This window comes from Talpa occidentalis, unplaced genomic scaffold, assembly GCF_014898055.3.
Source record: "Talpa occidentalis isolate TD23 unplaced genomic scaffold, MPIMG_talOcc4v2.1 talOcc4.16, whole genome shotgun sequence".
NCBI classification, from domain to species: Eukaryota; Metazoa; Chordata; class Mammalia; order Eulipotyphla; family Talpidae; genus Talpa; species Talpa occidentalis.
Window position 1 is genome coordinate 67,459,208 of NW_023601653.1, and position 22,054 is coordinate 67,481,261.

The 22,054-nt window shown below is 37.0% G+C and overlaps 1 protein-coding gene across 2 annotated transcripts; it reads right to left on the minus strand.

Moving 5' to 3' along the window:
- Positions 1-1,891: 1,891 nt before the first annotated feature.
- Positions 1,892-19,246, minus strand: LOC119248359 (C-type lectin domain family 12 member A-like). Of its 2 annotated transcripts, none has more exons than XM_037515317.2 (7): positions 19,104-19,246; positions 18,755-18,862; positions 12,051-12,149; positions 11,591-11,779; positions 9,214-9,365; positions 7,822-7,925; positions 1,892-2,601 (listed from the first exon to the last, which is right to left on the minus strand). In XM_037515317.2, exons 2-7 carry the CDS (start codon positions 18,831-18,833, stop codon positions 2,427-2,429), a joined length of 798 nt encoding a protein of 265 aa, XP_037371214.1. In that variant the 5' UTR covers positions 18,834-18,862; positions 19,104-19,246; the 3' UTR covers positions 1,892-2,426. The 2 variants fall into 2 exon arrangements, with proteins under 2 accessions (XP_037371214.1, XP_037371213.1); XM_037515316.2 differs by having other exon boundaries at positions 18,755-18,878.
- Between the last annotated feature and the right edge of the window lie 2,808 nt (positions 19,247-22,054).

Genomic DNA, 22,054 nt, shown 5'->3' on the forward strand with positions numbered 1-22,054 from the left:
TATTTCATATTTTTTTTGAAGTAACACTGCATTATGGCATTGTATAAATTGCAGGTGTGCATCATTGCAAATCAACATGTACCTGTCCTTCACGGAGTTCACCACCAAAAGTTCAATTCTATCCGTCGCCATACAGTTGTCTCTGTCCTCATTTATTCATCCCTTCGCCCTTTCTCTTCTGATAACCACTAATTACAGTCCAGAGTTTGTTTTTTTGTTTTATTTGGTCCATCTGTTTATTTTCTGTATATACCACATATTAGTGAAATCAAATGATGTTGGTCTTTATCCGGTTTATTTCATAAGTATAATACCCTCAGGCTTCATCCATACTGTTGCAAAGGGCAAAAATTCAACTTTTTATAGTTAAAGAGTATTCAATTTTGGCATATATATGTCACATTTTCTGTATCCATTCATCAGATGATATCTACTTAAATTGTTTCCAATTCTTGGCTATTATAAATAGTGCTGCATAAACATGGGGGCATGGATATAGTGTTTGCATTATTGTGTTTAACGTTGGGTGGTGAATACCCACAAGTATGATAAATGAATCAAGTAGAATTTCTATTTTTGATTTCTTGAATTTCTATTTTTGATTTGCAGTATGATTTCTCCATACTGCTTTCCAAAACATCTACTCCAACTCACCATCCTACCAACAGTTTGTAAGGGTTCTCTTCTCACCACATCGTCTCCAAGATTTTTTTCATCTTTTGGGTAATGACCATTCTCACAGCAATGAGATCTCATTGTTATTTTCATTTGTATTTCCTGAATAATAAGCGATTATGAACATCTTACCAAGGCCCATTGGCCATTTGTAAGTCTTCTTTGGAGATATGTCTATTCAGATAGGTTACCCGTGTTAAAATTGGATTGTTTCCTTGATTGCCATTTTACTTCCCTTGCTCATAATGAGCAGTCTGGTGGCCGGGTCCAGGAAGGGAGTGTTTCTTGGTTTGAGACAATGGGGCCATTTTGCATGTAATTTTCATATGCAGAAGTTTTCCACATTTTTATGAGATGTATCACTCTTTTCCACTTTGGTGTTGGTATAAAGGGTATTGTTTACTGTTGACATTTAGAAGTAGAATTCATATTGCTGCATTAAGATTTTATCCATTGACAAGGAGTTATGTAGTCTGATTGTAAATTATATTTTTATGTATACAATTGTATGAGCTACAAGTAAAATGTCTTCTTTCTCTTTTCTGCATTTTAGAATTTCTTTGTCTTGCCTCTTTCCACAGTTAGACACTCAAATACACTATAGAAGGTCTTAAATCAAATGATAAAGATCCTTCTTTTAAAAATGGGCTCTTGATTTAAGTGTAAGTGTAGGACAATTCTATTGCTCTGTGTGTGGAATGACACCAAGAGATTTCAGAAGCATAAATTTTTAGCCTTTGAACTGCTGATGAGGGATGGTTCTCATCCCCCAGGACCCCCCAAAACCATTCATATCTTGTTCCAGAGCTTAAAAGAAAAACAATCACTCTTTTACCAGAAGTATAACGTTAGATTTAGTTTTTTGTTGTTGTTGTTTCTAGTGGTATTTTCCTTCTCTTTTTAATGCCAACAATCTCTCTTTAATGCTATTATCAGAGAAGGAAAATATTTGCTTCTATTTTCTGAGAGACTTTATTATGTAGTGTTGAATTTTATCAAATGATTTTTCTGTACCTATAAAGAATAATGTAGTTTCTTTTTCTTTCCCATGATGAAATAAATCTGCATTAGTAGAATAAACCGCAATTGGTGATGATGCAGCACTCTTCCTATTGGTGTATATTCCTAGATTTAATTTCCTTTGACTGTTCTATAATGTTGGTATCTAGCTTGTTTATTTTGGGAGAAGCAAGACAAAATAGCTGTTTTTCTGCATTTTTCTTTTTTTAAGATTTATTTACTTATGTATACAAGAACTGGGGTACAGGCCAGAGTTATGGGGGAGTGAGAGGAGTCACCACAGACAGAGTGGGGAACACAACAGGCAGATCGACTGAAATACACTGCTGAGGGGAGCAGCGGGTGAGTCAGGAGAGGTCTGGGCCCATGTGGGATTCTTGCCAGCTGGCCGGGATCGAACCTTCACTGCAGAAGCTGCGGACAGCTTCATGGCGCTGCGCGCAACCACCTGCACCACCACGGGAGGCCCTTTTTCTGTACTTTTCAACCAAAATTCTGTATTTATGCTCAGCAATATGTCTGTGTCTAGCTGTTAAAGAATTTTCTCAGAATTTCCTTTTACTCTTAAGAGGAGGACAAAGAAGAAATTTAGAAAAGCGTGAAGTGTTAGGAGAGAGGCAGAAAGTCAGTCAATCAGCATCTTTATTCCACTTGTCTGGTCCACATGAGGTGCGCTGCATAAAGTTGCTTTTAGTTGCAGGATAATAACTGAAACAAAATAAGTGCACTAACTATGTAAATCCATCTGGTTCTTCATTTATTAGCGTATTTTCAATCTTCACTCGATTAGCCAATTTCTCACATATGAATTTTTTCCTTTCAGTGCAAAGCGTATAATAAACATACTCAGAATATCTGTATCCACAGTACATCTCGCCACTGAAGCCATTTGTGTTGTTTATGAACCTGAAAAAGGAAATAAAGAATTACTTGTTTCAAAAACAGACCACACAGACCAATGGAAATGAATAGAAAACCCAAAAGTAAAACCACATATATATGGACAATTAATCTTTGACATAGGAGCAAAGAACATGCAATGGAACAAGCATAGTTTGTTCAATAAATGGTGCTCGAAAAACTGGACCACCACATGAAAAGAATGAAACTGGAGCTCTACGTCTCACCATACACAAAAATCAACTCAAAATGGATAAAAGATCTGGACATAAGACCTGAAACCATAAAATAGTTAGCAGAAAATATAGGTAAAACACTACAAGACATACATCTCTGTAGCATCTTTAAAGACTCATCACCCAAAGCAAAGAAAGGCAAGGAAAAGATAAACACCTGGGATTACATCACACTGAAAAGCTTCTGTACAACAAAAGAGACATTAACCAAAACAAAGAGACACCCCACTGACTGGGAAAAAAAATTTTGCCCTCCAATCAAAGGACAAGGGACTGCTCACAAAGATATGCAAAGAACTCAAAGGACTCAACAAAAGCAAAGTAAACAACCCAGTCAAGAAATGGGCAGAAGAACTTAACAGGCATAGGAAAAAATGTTCAACATCCCTTATAATCAGGGAAATGCAATAGAAACCACAATGAGATACCACCTTACACCAGTGACAACAGCACATATCAAAATAATAGCGGCAACAAATGTTGACGAGGATGTGGTGAAAAAGGAACTCTCTCCTACATTGCTGGTGGGAGTGCAAACTGGTCCAACCACTGTGGAAAGCTGTCTGGAAGTTCCTCAGTCTACTAAAAGTGGAGTTACATATGACCCAGCAATTCCACTACTATGGCTCTACCCAAGAGACACACAAACACTGTTTCAAACAAATACCTGTACCCTATGTTTATTGCAGCACTATTTACAATAGGTAAACCTGGAAACAACACAAATGCCCAAAAGTAGATGACTGGAGCAAGAAGATATGGTGTATACACACAATGGATTATTATCCAGCAATCAAAAAAGATACACTCATGCCATTCCCAGCAACATGGATGGAGCGGGAAGGAATTACGGTCAGTGAATTAAGTCAGAAGGAAAAAGAAAAATATTGGATGGTTTCACTTATAGGAGGAATATAGGGGAACAAAATAAGGCATCAGTACAATCAGTACTGTTACTTTTGTAACAGTACAAAACATAACAAAGCAAAAACAAACAGACTATTATAAATCAGAGACATCCTGCAGGGGATGAGGGAGAGGGATCACAGGAAGGGAGGGAGGAGCACAGGGGACTGAGGTGATGGTGCGCGGGTGCATTGGTGAAGAAAATTCCTTGGGGACTACACTTGGGTGGGCGGAAGCAAATATTGTTTAAAAGAACCATGATATAAATATATATATAATAATAATAATTTCAAAAAAAGAATTACTTGTTTCATATCAAATATTTGAAGCATATTCAAACACACACAAATTACATTTCCATGTAGCTTAGCTCCTAAAGTCTGCATTAGCTAAAATAAATTTTAATTATTATTCAGAATATCAGGTATTTACAAGTTACATTCACTGACAGATATGCAAGATCAAACACTGCATTATTTCTGTCTTTTCCACTTTCTCACATCTGGAATATTTGCTGTCTTTACTCTAGAGGTAATTTTGCCTTCCCGAGTACTTAATATGATTTAGAATACTGCAGTCTTCTTGAATCTCTACTTTAACTGGCTTAATAGGAAATCTTTGACACTGTCCTCTCAAACATTTTTCACAACCAGCAAAACCAGGGATTAACCTGGTTAATGATAACTTAAGCTCATCATCATCTCTAAGTGATAGTATTTCAAGATATTTTTCAAAGATTTTACACTGAGTTCTGAATAATTACTAGCCTCTAATACAAGATTACTGATGCTGATTCATTTTCTTTTGGGAAAAATGTAGCATCAGTACTTGGTTCAATACATAATAATCATCAATCAATAAAAGTATATCAATTAATGTTCAATTGTGATATTTCTATTTGTGGTGACGCTCATGTGTCCATCATCAATGAAAGCCTTTCTTTCCAGATAAACCCCAAAAATGACATTGAGAATTAAAAAAAGAAAAAGAAATCATATAAACATATATATCATTTATAAGAACATATAAGCAAAAACAATGCATTATATATACTATATCAATCTGTACTTTTAATTTCAGTATCATGAATATTTTGAAATATCTGCTGTACTTTCCTGCAGTTATAGATTGCCTTCTCATTAGCAATACTTGCAAATGCACACAAGGAAATCCACCTTTTCAAAACAAAATCCATCACACACTCCCCTGACCACAAACTACCTTTACCTCTAGTCCATCACTCCAAATTAGATCTTGAACATGCAGACCCTCCTCTCCTCTGTGTGCACACACCTTTCTCCCATTCTGTACTGCACTGCCAACCGCTGAGATGGAGCAGTCCCATCTCTGACCTCTAGTCTCACAACTACTATTTCTAGCAAAGTGAGTAAAACAGAAAAACAATCAGCACTTCTATTTGTTGCCTGGCCCAATGAGGTGAGTGTGCAACAATGTCAGGGCTTAGCTTCAGTGAGGCAGTCCCCCAGATTACTTGTCCTGAGTAGTTCCATCTTGATGTGCCCTCAACTAACACAGAAGTGTGAATATATGGGCTGAGAATAGTTTCCAAGAGATTGATGCTGCGGTTCCCTTCTTTAGTCTGTTTTCCAATTTAAAAGCTTATAAAATACAAATGCAATTATGGCATTTTTTATTTTTTTAAATTTATTTTATTTTATGCATACAAGAACTGCGGTACAGGCCAGAGGTGCGGGGGAGTGAGAGGATTCACCAAAGACAGAGTGGGGAACAGAGCAGGCAGACACTGAAATACACTGCTGAGGAGTGCAGCAGGTGAGACAGGAGATGTCTGCTGAACCATGTGGGTATTTCCATGGCCAGCCTGGAATCAAACCGGCACTGCAGAGGTTGCAGACAGTTTCACAGCTCTGTGTTCATCCCACTGCGCCAAGGGGGAGGCCCTATGGCATGTTTTAATGTAGGTTTTGCTTTTCCCCATGATGAGCAGAACAAATACAACAAAAGGATTCATTTACAATGGCATATTTATAACCACATTTCTTAATATATTATGCAACAGAATACATTTTATGTATCATATTTGCAATATACCAGGTCCAAATTCATTTTATTCTCTTTACCAGAAATGCTTTTCATGCAAAATTGTCCATTTCAAATGCATATGATAAAACAAATTTCAAAGCTAAAATTTATTTTTCATTATTCTGTGCATTCTTTCTGAAGCATTTATCACATATCTATTTTATATGTAGAATTGCTTAATTAGTCTGCACATAAAATTACTTGTCAAGTAACAAAGGAAGAATCAATTTTTCATTCATCTTTGCCTCCCAGCACTTACCACAATTTTAAGTCCATTTAAATCTCAGTGAATTTTGTTGATTTTTACAATTTTCTTAGTCAAACACTTTATTCACAGAAATTATCCCTTTGGCCACAAGTAGATGGTCAGTCACTTGTCAAGAAATTGTCATTTGTGGCACTATTTGCAATATTAAGCATACTTTAAAAAACCCAATGGAAAAGTATTCTTTAAGGGTGTAATTTCTTTTTTTTATTATATATATATATTTTTTACAATTATTCTTTTTTGTACGATGTTTGCTTTCTTCTCCAAGGTATAGTCCCCTAGAATCCTTACCACTAATTCTCCCAGGCACCATCACTATAATCCCTTGTGCTCTTCCCTCCCCTGTTATGATCCCTCTCCCCCACTTCCTGCAGAATGTCTCTGATTTATAGTAGCCTGTCGATTTTGTTTTATGTTTATTTTAATTAATATTTCCCTATCCCCTATGTGTTTCCCCCACATTCCTCCTATAAGTGAAGCCATCCAGTATTTTTTTTTCTTTCTGGTTTATTTCACTAAACATAATCTCTCCTGGCTCCATTCAAGTTGCTTTGAGTAGCATGGGTTTATCTTTTTTGATTGCTGAGTAATATTCCATTGTGTGTGTGTGTGTGGTGTGTGTGTGTGTGTATATATATATATATATATATATATATATATCTCACATCTTCTTTATCCGGTCATCTATCTTTTAGTATTAGGGTCATTTCCATATCTTACCTACTGTAAATAATGCTGCAATAAACATGGGGTGTAGGGATCCTTTTGAAGTACTGTTTTTGTGTCCATTGGGTAAATATCTAGGAGTGGAATTGCTAGATCATATGGTAGCTCCATTTTCAGTAGTTTGAGGAACCTCCACACAGCTTTCCATAGTGGCTGGACCAGATTGTATTCCTACCAGCATTGTAGGAGAGTCCCTTTTGTTTCACATCCTTGCCAACATTTGTTATTGCCAGTTTTTTTAATATGTGCCATTTCTTAGTGGTGTAAGGTGGTATCTCATTGTGGGTTGGTTTGCATTTCCCTGATTGCAAGTTATATTGAACATTTTTTCATACCTATTGGACATTTGCAGTTCTTCTTTGGAGAAGTGTCTTTTTAATTCTTCTGCCCTTTTTTTTTTTTTTTTTACTGTATTGTTTACTTTGTTTTTGTTGAGTAGTGTCAGCTCTTTGTAGATCTTTGTGATCAGTCCCTTAGCAGTTGTACTGTGTGCAAAAATTCTCTCCCAATCAGTAGGGTGCCTCATTATTTTGGTTAGTGTCTCTTTTGCTCTACAGAAGCTTTTTAGTTTGGTGTAATCCCAGCTCTTCATTTTGTCCTTCATTTTCTTTGCTTGGGGGTGTGTCTTTAAAGATGTTACTGAGACGGATGTCATGTTGTGTTTTGCCTGTATTTTCTTCTGTATATTTCATGGGGTCAAGTCTTATGTTCAATCCCTTTATCCATTTTGAATTGGTTTTTGTGCATGGTGTGAGGTAGTATTCTTAAAGATATAATTTTAATAGAAGCTAGTTTTAACTGTAATCTACTGTGTACCAAAAAAAAGGATCTTTACTCAAACCAGCTAAAAAGAATTCAAGAAGAATAAAGTCATATTTTTATGTCTGTACAATTGCTTTCAAATAGCCATGTCATATAGGATTAACTACTTGATCATTGTGAAGGGTTTTAGTTTCTAAATGAAATAATATTACCTAAAACCAAAAAAGTAGTATACTTGTTTAAAAAAAATAAAAAATGACTTACCAGTCAGAGGAGGAAATTTTCTCTTTGAGCATCTCAAAGGATCCTTGATTTTTTCTGGGAGATAATCCTAGCCAAAAGTCAGTCGTCTGGGATTTTATAAAATCCTATAAGAAATGTAGATGGTTGTTGAAATAATTGTTTCTCATTTCTCTACATTACATCACAGCATCATTTAGTACACAAAATTTTTAAGAGAACATTTTAAACATTATACTATGTTTCAATGCCATTAAAAGAAATTGAGACAAAGTGTTCCTTACTGTAAGGTTGCTTTCAGCATTTTTACATCAATTACCATCTCACATGGAGAAGGAACTACCAATCATTGAAAAAACTCTTAATTTAGGAACTACCAACCCATACATAATCACCAACTATAGATTTCAAATATTGAAATATAGATTTCAAGCATTAAACATTCAATCTGGATGCAAATAAGGTAATTAATGACTGCAAATACAAGTTAATAGAAACAGAAAGAGTAGAAGTAAAATGTAGCAAATTTAGAGTAGTTATAAATAGAAGTCAGAATTAGTCCAGAATTTTGTAGTCAAAGTAATAAGTTTTTTTCCATGGTGTAACATTTTTCTTTGAAGAAATAACTGTGAATCCATCACTTATGAGTGATCAGATGACCAAGTCACTATGAATTGATTTTTTCCTCTTCTATAAAGTAGGACAAGGGGTCTTACAGTAGGACAGCTAAATCTTTGGGGGGAATGTATTTTTGCTTAAAAAAAGAATATATGGGGCATCCCCTGGTGGCACAGGTGGTTGACTGCTGCACTGTGAAGCTGTCTGCAGTCTCTGCAGTGCCTCTTCAATCGCAGCTGGCCTGTGAGGGTCCCACATGGTGCGGCAAAGCTCTCCTGTTGCACCCACTGCTCCCCTCAGAAGTGTATTTTGTCAGTCTCACTGTTCTGTTACCTGCTCTGTCTCTGGTGAATCCTATCACCCTCCACGCATCTGGCCTGTACCACGGTTCTTGTATAAATAACTAAATAAAATCTTAAAAAAATGACTATATGATTACTGTCTGAGAGATCAGACATGCCAAGTAATAAGTAAAATGTGAGGACCTTCCTGGTGGCACAGGTGGCTGAGCACAGGACTGTGAAGCTGTCCGCAGTCTCTGCAATGTGGGTTCAATCCCGGCAAACAGGCAGATTCCCACAGGGTGCAGCAGACCTCTCCTGACCGCCCGCTGCTTCCCTCAGCAGTGTACTTCTGTCAATCTGCCTGCTCTATTCCCCACTGTGTCTCTGGTGAATCTTCTCACCCTCCCACACATCTGACCTGTATCCTGGTTCTCGTATGCATAAACAAATAAATCTTTTTTAAAAAAAAAGGAAAATGTGGAGATACTATTTAGATATTAGAATGAAGGCTTACCAATACGCTTTTGTTCTTAATCTTCAACAGACTGGCATTTAGATTCTGACATTCCTGTTCACTGGTTTGCCAATCTTCACGCTGCTGACTGAGTAAATAACAGCTGTCCTCATGCCACAACCACCTCTTTCGACAAGGTTTACATTTGTGTTCTGGAGGGAAGAAACAGTTGTATTTGTGTTGCAATGATAATCTACCTTATTCTCATTTTCCCCATTATCCTCTATATTAAATTAACCAAATCTACTTGTGATTCTTTTTTTAACATCAGTGGTGAAGAAAGTGAATCCTGTGTTTTAGGTTCCTACATACCAGGGTAGTGTGCTGAAAACATTGCAAGAACAACACATTTCAGAGGAAAGAGCACTATATTTTTCTTCCTCAGGAGCCCTGAATAATGATCATCTAATCTCCTTCTCTTACCTACTCATGTTTTGTCTTCCTGCTTAGCGGTGAAAGTTAATCCCAAGAAGCTTTGTCTGTTGTGAAGGCGAAGATAAACAGCTGGGACTACATCAAATTAAAGAGCTTCTGCACAGCAAAAGAGACAATAACAAAAACAAAGAGAAACCCCACCAACTGGGAGAACATTTTTGCACCCAACACTAATGATAAAGGACTGATCACAAAAATCTACAAAGAGCTGATGAGACTCAACAACAACAAAGAAAATAATCCTGTCAAAAAATGGGCAGAAGAGCTAAAAAGAAACTTCTCGGAAGAGGAAATGCAAATGGCCAACAGGCATATGAAAAAATGTTCAACATCACTTGTCATCAGGGAAATGCAAATCAAAGCTACCATGAGATACCATCTTACACCAGTGAGAATGGCACATATATTAAAAAAACTAGCAACAACAAATGTTGGCGAGGGTGTGGAGAAAAAGGAACTCTTCTGCACTGTTGGTAGGAGTGCAAACTGGTCCAACCACTGTGGAAAGCTGTGTGGAGATTTCTGGACCTACTAAACATAGAGCTTCCATATGATCCAGCAATTGCACTCCTAGGTATTTACCCAAAGGACACAGAAACATCAATTCCAAAGAACACCTGCACCCCTATGTTTATAGCAGCACTGTTTACAATAGCTAAGCTTTGGAAACAACCCAAATGCCCAAAAATAGATGACTGGATCAAGAAGATATGGTACATATATACCATGGAATATTACTCAGCATTCAAAAAAGATAAACACATGCAATTTGCAGCAACATGGATGGCGCTGGAAGGGATCATGCTCAGCGAAATAAGCCAAAAAGAAAAAGAAAAATACCGGATGGTCTCACTCATAGCAGGAATCTAGAAAACTTAAATAAGGGACCAGGAAAATGAATAACTATAAGAAAGTGAAAATCAAAATCAACAAAAAACTATGAACCAGAGACACTTTTAGGGGGGCAGGGGCGGGAGGGGAGGGATTGGGGTCAGAATGGGGGGGCTGCAATTGTATGGGGAATATAACAATAAAATTTATTATCTAATAAAAAAAAAAAAAGAAGCTTTGTCTGTTAAGAATCAATCCCAGAAATCTCCATCGATTCTGGCTTCTCTAACTAAAACATTTCTAGCTCTTTGATTTGTTGAATACTGGGGAGACTTCTCAAGATCACAAAGATCGTGTATTCATTATAAAAGGAATAGAAACTGCTAAAGATATTTATACACCATTTCTTTACATTCATGGAGTAAATCTAGTTTTATTTCTTTGACAATAATACTCATCATTGACTGAAATTTGACTAAAATTGAGGATTGAAGTCCCATAAAGATGTATGTTATTCTCTTTATCTTCTACTCAACTCAGTGCCCAAAATAAAAGTAATACAGGGCCTCTCTGGTGGCGCAAGGTGTTGAGCACTGCTCTGTGAAGCAATCTGCAGCTTCTGTAGCATGTGTGTGATCCCCGGCTGGCCAGGCTGCTACCCACATGGTGCAGCAGACCTCTCCTGTCTTGCCTGCTATTCCCCTCAGCAGTGTATTTCAGTCTGTCTGCCTGTTCTGTTCCCCACTCTGTCTCTGGTGAATCCTTTCATCCCCTGCACCTCTGGCCTGTATCCCAGCTCTTGTATGCATAGATAAATAAATTTTTTTTAAAAAAAGTAAAACATGTCAGATTAGAGAAACTGTATGCTAGCTAATGTTTTATTCAGTAGCTATTATCCCCATTTGGGGCTAATTTGGGGTTTATGGCTATAATTACCTTTTCTGGTTCTTTTTTCTAGTTCCATGAAAATATCAATGCATCCTCTGTCAGCCACATTTAATTCCTTCCCCCAAATAATGGCTTCTAAGGAAAAACTACTAGATTGCAGTGAAATGATGCTCTACTAACTCTTAAATTTAGTCCACCTTATCAGAGAAGAATAGAAGATTACCTGGATATTTTTTATATAGTTGATGGCATAATTTGGTGGCCATTTTTTGCAGCGTGATAGAGAGGTTCCTGATTTTCACAGAACTATTCATGTTTTCTATCAGTTGTAGAGAAAGATTTCGTTGAAGTTCTTCTTTGAAGCTCTGTAGTTTGTTCAGTTTTCCCATTTGCATATTAGAAGTTCCATAAACTCCATCACAAACAAGATAGAAGATTAAAATTTAATCCCCCAAACAACCACCACTTTCTTTTTGCTGAAATCATATTAAAATATTAAAGGTATAGGGGAGCAGTCACTTTCTTTCTAGGAACCAGAGAGAGAGATTAAGTGCTGTCTTAAGTGCAATGTTCTATATAAGTTCTATGGTTCCAGAGCCTTAATTCCAAGAGTAAAACTTTTTTGTAAAACTCATGCGATTCTATGTGTTTTCCCACCCAATCAAAATATGGGTAATACATACACATGCTTCCTAAGATTCCCAATCCAGCCAGCAGCAGAAGGCAGAACACAGCCAGAGCCACCACACGGCACTGCCAGGAGCGGGGAGGAGCGGCTGGCGCTGTGGGAAGCAAGGTGAGCACAGAGAGATGGAAGTGGTGTGCATCTTCATTTGAATCACTCATTCATTTTGCTTTAACTTCATACCTCACATGTCCCCAAAGTGAAAGAATGGTCTTGCTAGAAACTCAAGGACATTTTCAAAAAAAAATTTTTTTTATTCTTTTCCAAAATTTTCTTTTTATTTATATATTTTTTACATCATTGTTCACTTTTAAACAAAGTTTGAAAGCAAAAAAAAAAGGGGGGAGCTAATAAAAAATCTTTTTTGAAGAATAAATCAAAAAGAAATAAAAAATATTTCATTATTTGTTGATTATCTGAAATGGTCCTCACAAGAGAGACTGTTAACTGGAGGGCTGTTTCAGGGAACAAAGAGGCAGAAATGGAATTTTAAAGGAGATGTGAGATAAACCAATCCATCTAGATTCTGGTCTGTCCAAATTTGTGGAAACTGAGCAGCTGTCAGCTAACAGGAAGTTCAATCCTTGAGTGGACAATGATCAACTCTTAAAAAGTAATTTCAGTGATGTATGCTACCCCCAGGACATCCTGAGAGTCCAGGGGCTGTCTCTATTTTTTTTAAGATTTTTTTTTTTATACAAAAGTGGGGTACTGGTCAGATATGCAGGAGGGTGAGAGCATTCACGAGAGACAGAGCGGGGAACAGAACAGGCAGACTGACTGAAGTACACTGTGAGGGAAGTAGCATGAGAGACAGGAGAGGTCTGCCACACCATGTGGGTATCTCCCCAGCTGGCTAGGATCCAACTCGCACTGCAGAGGATGCAGACTGCATCACAGAGTGCTCAAGCACCTGTATCTCTATTTGTAATGTCTTGGAGTCCCCCTATAAACTAGATGGTAGAACAGATTGACATCACTTCCTCAATGAAACTTTTTCATGTTCTTTTACCATCAAACTTTTGTTGAATACTTCATTTTTCCATGATCATTAAACCCACAAGAGATCATTTTCCTACTAAATAAAAATAAATAAGGAATCATGCATTTAATCAATATTATATTTATATATAAAATTAATTATTAAATCATTACATTTAAATTATGACATGTAGATGTGAATATTAAAACGTTCAAGAAAATATAAATACAGTATAACATGAGACTCTTACTAAACTTCTGAGCAATGCCTATATCTCACAGCTGGTGATGCAATAAAGTACAGAGATCATTGTTGATAAAATGTGAAACAACCTTTTTGACTTTGGAAAGTAGTTAAGAGGGAAGAATGACATAGTCAGGATCTTATTTAAGATAACAAGCATGACTTCAAGTGTTGCCTTTCTTAATAATTTTTCTCGTTTATTTCTGTATTGAACTATTCAAATGTTACCAGAGTACCTTCCTTAAGGAGTACCTTCCTTACAGAGTACCTTCTGGGTACTAACAACACAGTGATCAGGAAACACAATTCCAGTTCTTATAGAATATAAATTTTAACTATGAGAAAAAAAATTAGATAGATTAGTAGGGAGGTGGAAGAATGGGTTGATGGATGGATGAATAAGTAGATGATAGTAGATAAACAGATGATAGGAGATAGATAGATAGATAGATAGATAGATAGATAGATAGATAGATAGATAGATAGATAGATAGATAGATAGATAGATAGATAGATAGATAGATAGATAGATAGATAGATAGATAGATAGATAGATAGATAGATAGATAGATAGATAGATAGGTAGATAGATAGATAGATAGATAGATAGATAGATAGATAGATAGATAGATAGATAGATAGATAGATAGGTAGACAGACAGATTGATCTCAAATTGTGTATGGTATGCAAAGATTATAATGGAGTTATATTCTGGAGCATAAGCAATTCAGACCTTACCATGGAATCAGCATGCAAAATCAGTGGTGAGCATGTCACAGGCAAGAAGATCTAGCCCTCAGGCCCTAACTAGGATTCTATTTGAAAAACAGAAAACATTCAGAGTGGCAATGAAATTCTGACCAAAGTGAGAAAAGATATAGGAGGAGGTCAAGGAAAAAGACAGGAAATAGTATGTATGGCCTTTGTAAGCCAGAGTTAGGGGACTGAAGATTGTTTAATTACAGGAAGGGATTTTTAAGCAGGAGGGAGGATAATATAATATTTTTAGAAAGATTATTGTTACAGAATATAGAGGATGAACTTCAGAGCTGCAGTACTGGAAGAGGGAAAATAGAGAGGAACTTCTTGCAGCAGACCAGTGAGAGAGAACAGTAGCTAGATTTACAAGTATCAGAGAAAGGGATGATTCACGGGATATATTATGAATACTTTTTGAAGTTAGAATCTGTAGCACACATTTATGAAATCTATGAGAGATTTTTTTTTTAAGATTTTATTAATTTATTTATATAAGAACCGGGTACAGGCCAGATGCGCAGGACTGAGAGAGGATTCACCAGAGACAAGAGTGGGGAACAGAACAGTCAGACTGATGAAATACACTGCTGAGGGGAGCAGAGAGTGAGACAGGAGAGGTCTGCTGCCCCATGTGAGACCCTCACCAGATGGCCAGGATCGAACTTGGCGCTGCAGAGGCTGTGGACAGCTTCACAGTGAAATGCTCAACCGCCTGTGCCATCAGGATTGGCCCTATGAGAGATTTTTGACTTGATAGAGTTGTTAGGTAATAATAAGATCAGCATATTTATAGGGAGCGTAGCAGTGACAAAAAACAAGCATAGAATATTCTATAGGGTTAAAATATCCAGCCTTTAATTCTGGTTCTGCTTCTTATCCCTTGGGGAAACTTGAACAAAATCTTTGACTTCTCTGTGTCTTATTTTCCACATTGGTTAAAAAAAGAAACAGAAACCCACAAAGTTGAGAAACTAAATGGCTTAAGATTTGTAATACGATTGAAATAGTGCTGGCACATAGCACACACTTGGTGATTGTATTTAAGTATGTATTTATATTTGCATTTAATGATATGGAGATAATTAGGAAGAAGGAACAAGAGGAAAAAATATTTCCATTTTAATTTAAGATGATATTAGACATCTATATGGAAATGTGAAAGAGGCCTTTGATTTTCTAGTCCAGAAAATCAAGGACAGATCATCAGTGGAGAGTTGGAAGTCATTGTATTTGAATCCAAAGGAATGAATGAGGTAACTTAGCAAAGTATCTTTAGTGTCACAAAACAGGGGACCCAGAAGAGAGTCCTCGAATCTTCCATAAAATAGTTTGATCCAGGGCCTCCCTGGTGGCGCAAGGGTTTCAGCACAGCACTGTGAAGCTATCTGAAGCCTCTGCAGCACAAGTTCGATCCCTTGGTGTCCAGGGAGCTACCTATATGGCACAACAGACCTCTCCTGTCTCGCCTGCTGTGCCCCTAAGCAGTGTATATCAGTCAGTTTGCCTGTTCTGTTCCCCACTCTGTCTCTGGCCCTACCAGAGTTCTGCACCTCTGCACCAGAGTTCTGCACCTCTGGCCCTACCCCAGTTTTTGTATGCATAAATAAATAAATCTTTAAAAAAATAAACAACAGAGTTTGATCCAGGATAGAAAGTCAAAAAAGAAGGCTGAGCGGGAGCTGCTATGGTGATAGTGGAGACCAGGAGCACGCCACATGTGTCAGCAGCCTGTGTAAAGAAAGTGTGAAGGAAGAGGGATGGTGCAACTGTTTGAACGCTGTAGAGAAGTCGAATAATAAAAGAGCAGAGACATGATTTGGGGGTGAAACAGAGAGGCCATCAGTGGCCTAGATCCATAGGAGTCTCCATGGAACAATGAGGGCAGAAGCCTAATGTGGTCCGTTGACAAGAGAAGGAGCTCTGAAGACCGCGAGTCCATGACCAAAGGTAATGCTGTCCCAAGGCTGGGCTATTAAGGAAACAGAAAAATGGAAGATAAATAGATTTAGTTGGGTAACTAGGGGGTGTGTTTTGTTAAATAGAGTAGTAGAGTATATTGGTGAGAGGATAATGAAGCAGCAGAGAAAGGGGAATCTTACAGAAGAAATGTCTTTGAACAAGGTACGTGATTGAAATCCATAGCAAAATGAAATTTGGTTTTTGATAAGAGTATTTCATAATTACTATCTAGAAGTAAAGCAGGGGATATAAGTAAGAATATGGCAGGAGGGCGGTGTAGTAGCAGAGAGGGAAGGTGTAGAATGAACTAGGAAGCAAATCCATCAGGCTTTCCTGGGATCTTTCAGCTAGATGTTCTTACTTTCTGTGATGTCCTTTCCACTGAATTTGTATGGTGATTCCCACTGACCATAAGAGGTGGCCTTCCTGCCTTCTATACTAAAACTCAGTTTTAAATCTTCACAAACCAGAGCAAATTAGAGATTCTCACTCTCTGTCTCTCCGTCTCTCTCTCTCTCTCTCTCTCTCTCTCTCTCTCTCTCTCTCTCCAATCATTTATTTTCTCATACACTTAAAATTTATCTTCTATAAAAACAGGTACTTGCTCCTGTATTTTTAGTACCCAGAATAGTGTTCGACTATAAAAAGTTACTCAGGTTAATAAGAAGGTACTCAGATTAATAATTGAATATAAAAATAAATGAGAAAATAATTATTAAGAGACAACAGGACCTCACTGGAGGTGCAAGGGCTTAAGCACTGCACTATGAAGCTATCCGCAGCTTCTGCAGCATGAGTTCCATCCCTGGCAGGCCAAGGAGTTACCCACATGGTGCAACAGAAATCTCTTGATTCTCTGGCTGCTCCCCTCAGCAGTGTATTTCAGTCAGTCTGCCTGTTATGTTCCCTGCTCTGTCTCTGGTGAATCCTCTCACCCCTTGCACCTCTGGGCTACATCCCAGTTCTTGTATGTACAAAGAAATACATCTTTTTTTTTTAAAAAAAAAAAAAAAAGAAAGACAACATTTGAAGTTATACTCTTAACCTCTTAACCTTAGGTAAGATCCTGACTATGTACTTCTTTTCCTCTTTACTGTTTCCCAAAATCTTAAAGAGTTAGTTGGCATTGGACTGGCAATTCTCGCTGTATGTCACAACATTATTGCATCGACAACAGTGAGACGGGACTAGCTCAGACAGAAGTTTAGTAAACTAGGCTTGAGAGTTTGTGTAATTTTCAGCAGTAATGTCCACCTATTTGGGTAGAGTTCAGAGTAGGTAAATATTTGAATTTAACCAGAATGGAGTTTTTCTAGGGAAAATGACAGCACATTAAAGAAGGTGGCAAGAGAGTAAGGGACATTTTTACATAATATAAAGTTTATATTACATACTATAGACTTTAAGATGCATAATGAGAAAATCAGATGGAACTGAGAAAATAATGAGACATAGATTCAAGATTCCCAGAGAATCAGAAAATTTCTGAAGTGGAGATTTAGAATAAGATTAATTAGTGGGACAGGAAAGAGGAAAGAATGTGATGGGATACAAAAAGGGTAATTGTTGGCATATAAAATTTATGGTATGCACATCCTCTTACACCACACAAAAAAGGAGAAATACGAAGAAAGAAAATAAAATCGAAAATATTGTAAATCCTTAAGGGTCCCCTTAAAAAATATGTATTAAAGGGAAAGACAACAAAATTGAGCTGTTCTATCATGTTGATGATAAATGAATCTGAAATCTAACAATGAAATTTCTGTTCACAGGGAAATTAGAATTTTAACAAATGCTACATTTTTTGGGGAGACACAAATAATGTATGAGGATTCTTCTGTTATTGTCTCTCCTAAGTGTACCAACTCTACCAACTTTCTGTGTTCTCCAGACCTACCGTTTAAGTATTTTTTATTTTAAACATCCTGGTGAATGGGCTGGAGCAGACTGCATGCAAAAGTCCAGGAGCCAGGAAGTCAGAATAATATGGGGTTGTGAGTAGGATGAATCTTAGGGTACACTTTATTGAAGTATAACCTGAAAGTCTACACAGCTGGCCCATTTATATCATAATTCAAATTTGTATTGAAAACTACAAAGTTTTCACTTGCATCATGGTTTTCAGTGATGTATCTCCCAGTATTTCTTTCTCTCTTCTCTTTCTTTAGTTCTGATGTCTTTTCCTTCACCTTAACCTTTTCTATATTTTAGCAAGTTGAGAAAAGATCACTAAAAGAAGTGGAAGAGAGTGAAAATTTAGGATAATATATACTTGAATTAGTATAAAGTCAAATGAAAGTCTTTAAAGTTCTATCTCTTTTTCTTTTTGTGACTTTCTCACTCTCTTTTACACACACATATATGCTAGCATGTTCATATATATATATATATAAAATACAAAGACATGACTTTCTAAATAGCATATATTCCTTGTCCTGTGGCATCATTTCATGGAGAAAAAAATTTTACAGTGCAGTTATATTAAATACAATTCTAATTGCCTTGAGTGAAATATTAAAAATAGAAAATTTATGAAAAATTCAGTGTTCAAGGTATTGATTAGGGCCTTTAAAAAACCCTTTATAAACATTCTTATGGACACATTTAATAGTTTTAGGACAACTGGGAGGCTTAATTAAAAACTAAAATTGAACAATCATTGTCTTCACTCATACTTAGGGAGCAAGCTTCTACCTTTACTCTTCTACACATTAGCTTTATCACATTCCAGCACATCTATAGCTCAAAATCTTACCTTTTATCCCAGATTTGCCATTTTCTGTTTTACTGGAGTCCTGGAATTTTAGATCTGCATACATAATTTCTTCAGACATTGATGGCAATGCAAAGGAAGCTTGGCAAACTAAAGAAAAAAAATCCTCAAAAAACAAACAAAAACACTTAGAGCTGAATGTTAAATAGGATCTGTGGTTTTAAGCTTGCGGTTCTAAAGCAAAATATAAATTTAATGTTTTTGAGCCCAAAGATGAACTGCAAATAAGCTGCAGGCTGATGTGTTATATAAGACAAACAGCTGTTGAAGAGCTTATTCATATATTCAACTGCCTCTTATCTGTTCCTTTTCTCCATTTCTGTATACTTACCAACTACAGAAAGTAGCTTGAAAATGATGTTGGGATGGTATTCATGTCTTTCAAGGGGATCACAAGTTCTCAGACACTGACAAGTCTACAGCAATGACCTGGAACTGCAATCCTGTGTGTGTCTAGCCAAGTGCTGTCAGATGAGTTTGCCTTAGTAGAGCAACTGCTCATGTACAGAAAGCAGCACAGAAAGAGGAAGAGTGGAAGCCGCGCCCTGTCCGCTTGTTACATAGCTGCCCGTTAGTCTAAGAGGAACTAAGAAACACTTAGTTTCTCTATAACAAAGAAATATACTAAAGAATCTGGGACCCAGGTAACACACACACTGACGGAAAAAGCCCTAGAAATAACTGCAGGCCAGTAGAGGTGAGATCAGTCTTGTTTCTCTGGAAACTGGCTCAATTCATTGACCAAGCTCTCAACTAATCTACCAAAAAGGGGAAGAAAGGGAGTCTAGAGGGTCTCTTAAGTTAGTTTCTTTCAAGTTTGATCCCACTATTTTGTAAGCAAGGGTCCATCCATTTCTTGGCCAGAGCATACCTTGGGAATTGGGCAATGATTGTTTTCAAGTTATTTCATAATTTTTTTGAAGTAACACTGCATTATGGCATTATATAAATTGCAGGTGTGCATCATTGCAAGTCAACATGTACCTGTCCTACACGGAGTTCACCACTAATAGTTCCATTCTATCCTTCACCATACAGTTGTCTCTTTGCCCTCATTTATCCATCCCTTCCTCCTTTCCCTTCTGATAACCTCTAATTACAGTTCAGAAGTTTGTTTTTGTTTTATTTAGTCCATCTGTTTATTTTCTCTATATACCACATATTAGTGAAATCATAAGGTGTTTGTCTTTATCCAGTTTATTTCACTAAGTATACTACCTTGTAGGTTCATTCATACTGTTGCAAAGAGCAGGATTTCAACCTTTAATAGTTAAAGAGTATTCAATTTTTGCATATATATGTCACATTTTCTGAATCCATTCATCAGATGATCTCTACTTAAATTGTTTCCGATTTTTGGCTATTGTAAATAATGCTGCAATAAACATGAAAGTGGAAATAGTGTTTGGATTATTGTATTTACCTTTGGGGGGTGAATACCCACAAGTATGATAACTGAATAGTGTAGAATTTCTATTTTTGATTTCTTGAGGAATCTCCATACTGCTTCCCAAAACATCTACTCCAACTCACCATCCTACCAACAGTATATAAGGGTTCTCTTCTCTCCACATCATCTCCAAGATTTGTTTCATCTTTTGGGTAATGACCATTCTCACAGGGGTGGAATGAGATCTCATTGTTATTTTCATTTGTATTTCCCTAGTAATAAGAGATTATGAACATCTTACCATTGCCTATTGGCCACCTGTATGCCTTCTTTGGAGATATGTCTATTCAGATAGGTTGCCCGTTTTATTTTTATTTTTTTAAAGATTTATTTTTATTTATTTATACAAGCACTGGGTGCAGTCAGAAGCGCAGGAGGGTGAGAGAATTCACCAGAGCCAGAGCGGGGAGCAGAACAGGCAGAAGGACCGAAGTACACTGCTGAGGGGAGCAGCGGGTGGCAGGAGAGGTCTGTGCACCATGTGGGACCCTCCTCCGGTGGCCGGGGAGCAGCCGGGGATCGAACCGGCGCTGCAGAGGCTGCAGGCAGCTTCGCAACCTAGCGCTCAACCGCTGCGCCACGGGGGAGGCCCTAGGTTGCCCGTTTTAAAATTGGATTGTTTACCTCATTATTGTTGAGTCTGATGAGTTCTTTGTTTATATTAGATATTAATCACTTGTCAGCTATATGATATACAAATATCTTTTTCCATTTGGTAGTAGTAGTCTTTTCATTTGATGAAAGCTCTTTTGCTGTGCAGAAACTTTTTAGTTTGATATAGTTCCATTTGTTTTTCTTTTGTTTCCTCTGCTTGTGAAGTTGAGTTCTCAAAGATATATTTTTAAAGCTGATGAAAAGGAGCATATCACCTTTGTTTTTTTCTAAATCTTAGTTTGAAATTCTTATTGGCATTGCCACATATAAATAACAAAAGGCATTACATTTTTTTACTAAAGAAAAAAATGGATTCTTTAAAATAATTAAAAAATAGCTGTTTTACTAGACATCTTTACAACACTTTCAGGCTCCATGCTATTATCACTTATTTTACAGATGAGGAAGTGAGCTATAAAGAAGTTAAGTCCTTCTGTATCCCACACCACACAGGTAACACATGGTAGAACTTAGGCATGACTCAGGCATCTTGGCTGACATTCAAATACATATCCAAAGGCCATCATGCTTTTTTTGGTGGGAATAGGCTTCCTCCTAAACGATGATGTATTTGAATGAAAAGACTGAAAACATTAACATTTTAGGAGTAAACACACATAGGTGAATTTAGTATTATCAGTTGGTATTTTGCCACATGGCCTTTTTATAACTTCAGGATAACTCATAATATTTTATTAAATGTCAGGCATTACCAAGGGGTTAAGCACAGCACTGTGAAGCTATCTGTAACCACTGCAGCACGAGTTCGATCCCCCGCCAGGGAGCTACCCATATAATAGCAGCAGACCTCTCCTGACTCGCCCACTGCTCCCCTCAGCAGTGTATTTCAGTCAGTCTGCCTGTTCTGCTCCCCACTCTGTCTCTGGTGAATCCGCTCCCCTCTGCCCCCCCAACCTCTTGCCTGTACCCCAGTTCTTGTATGCATAAATAAATAAATCTTATAAAAAATAAATATCAAGCATTATATATAAAAATAATAGAGATTATGAAATAATAAAGATGTTTTTCTACAAAGAGGTTTTTTCTGGCAACCAGGTAGTTTAATTGCAGTAAACCTTAACTAATTTTGAAGTCTCCTAACTTTTGCCTTCTCAGTTGCTTTATGAATTTTGTTCCATTTTTGTAATTACCTTTTAATTGGAAGCTTCATCTACCAC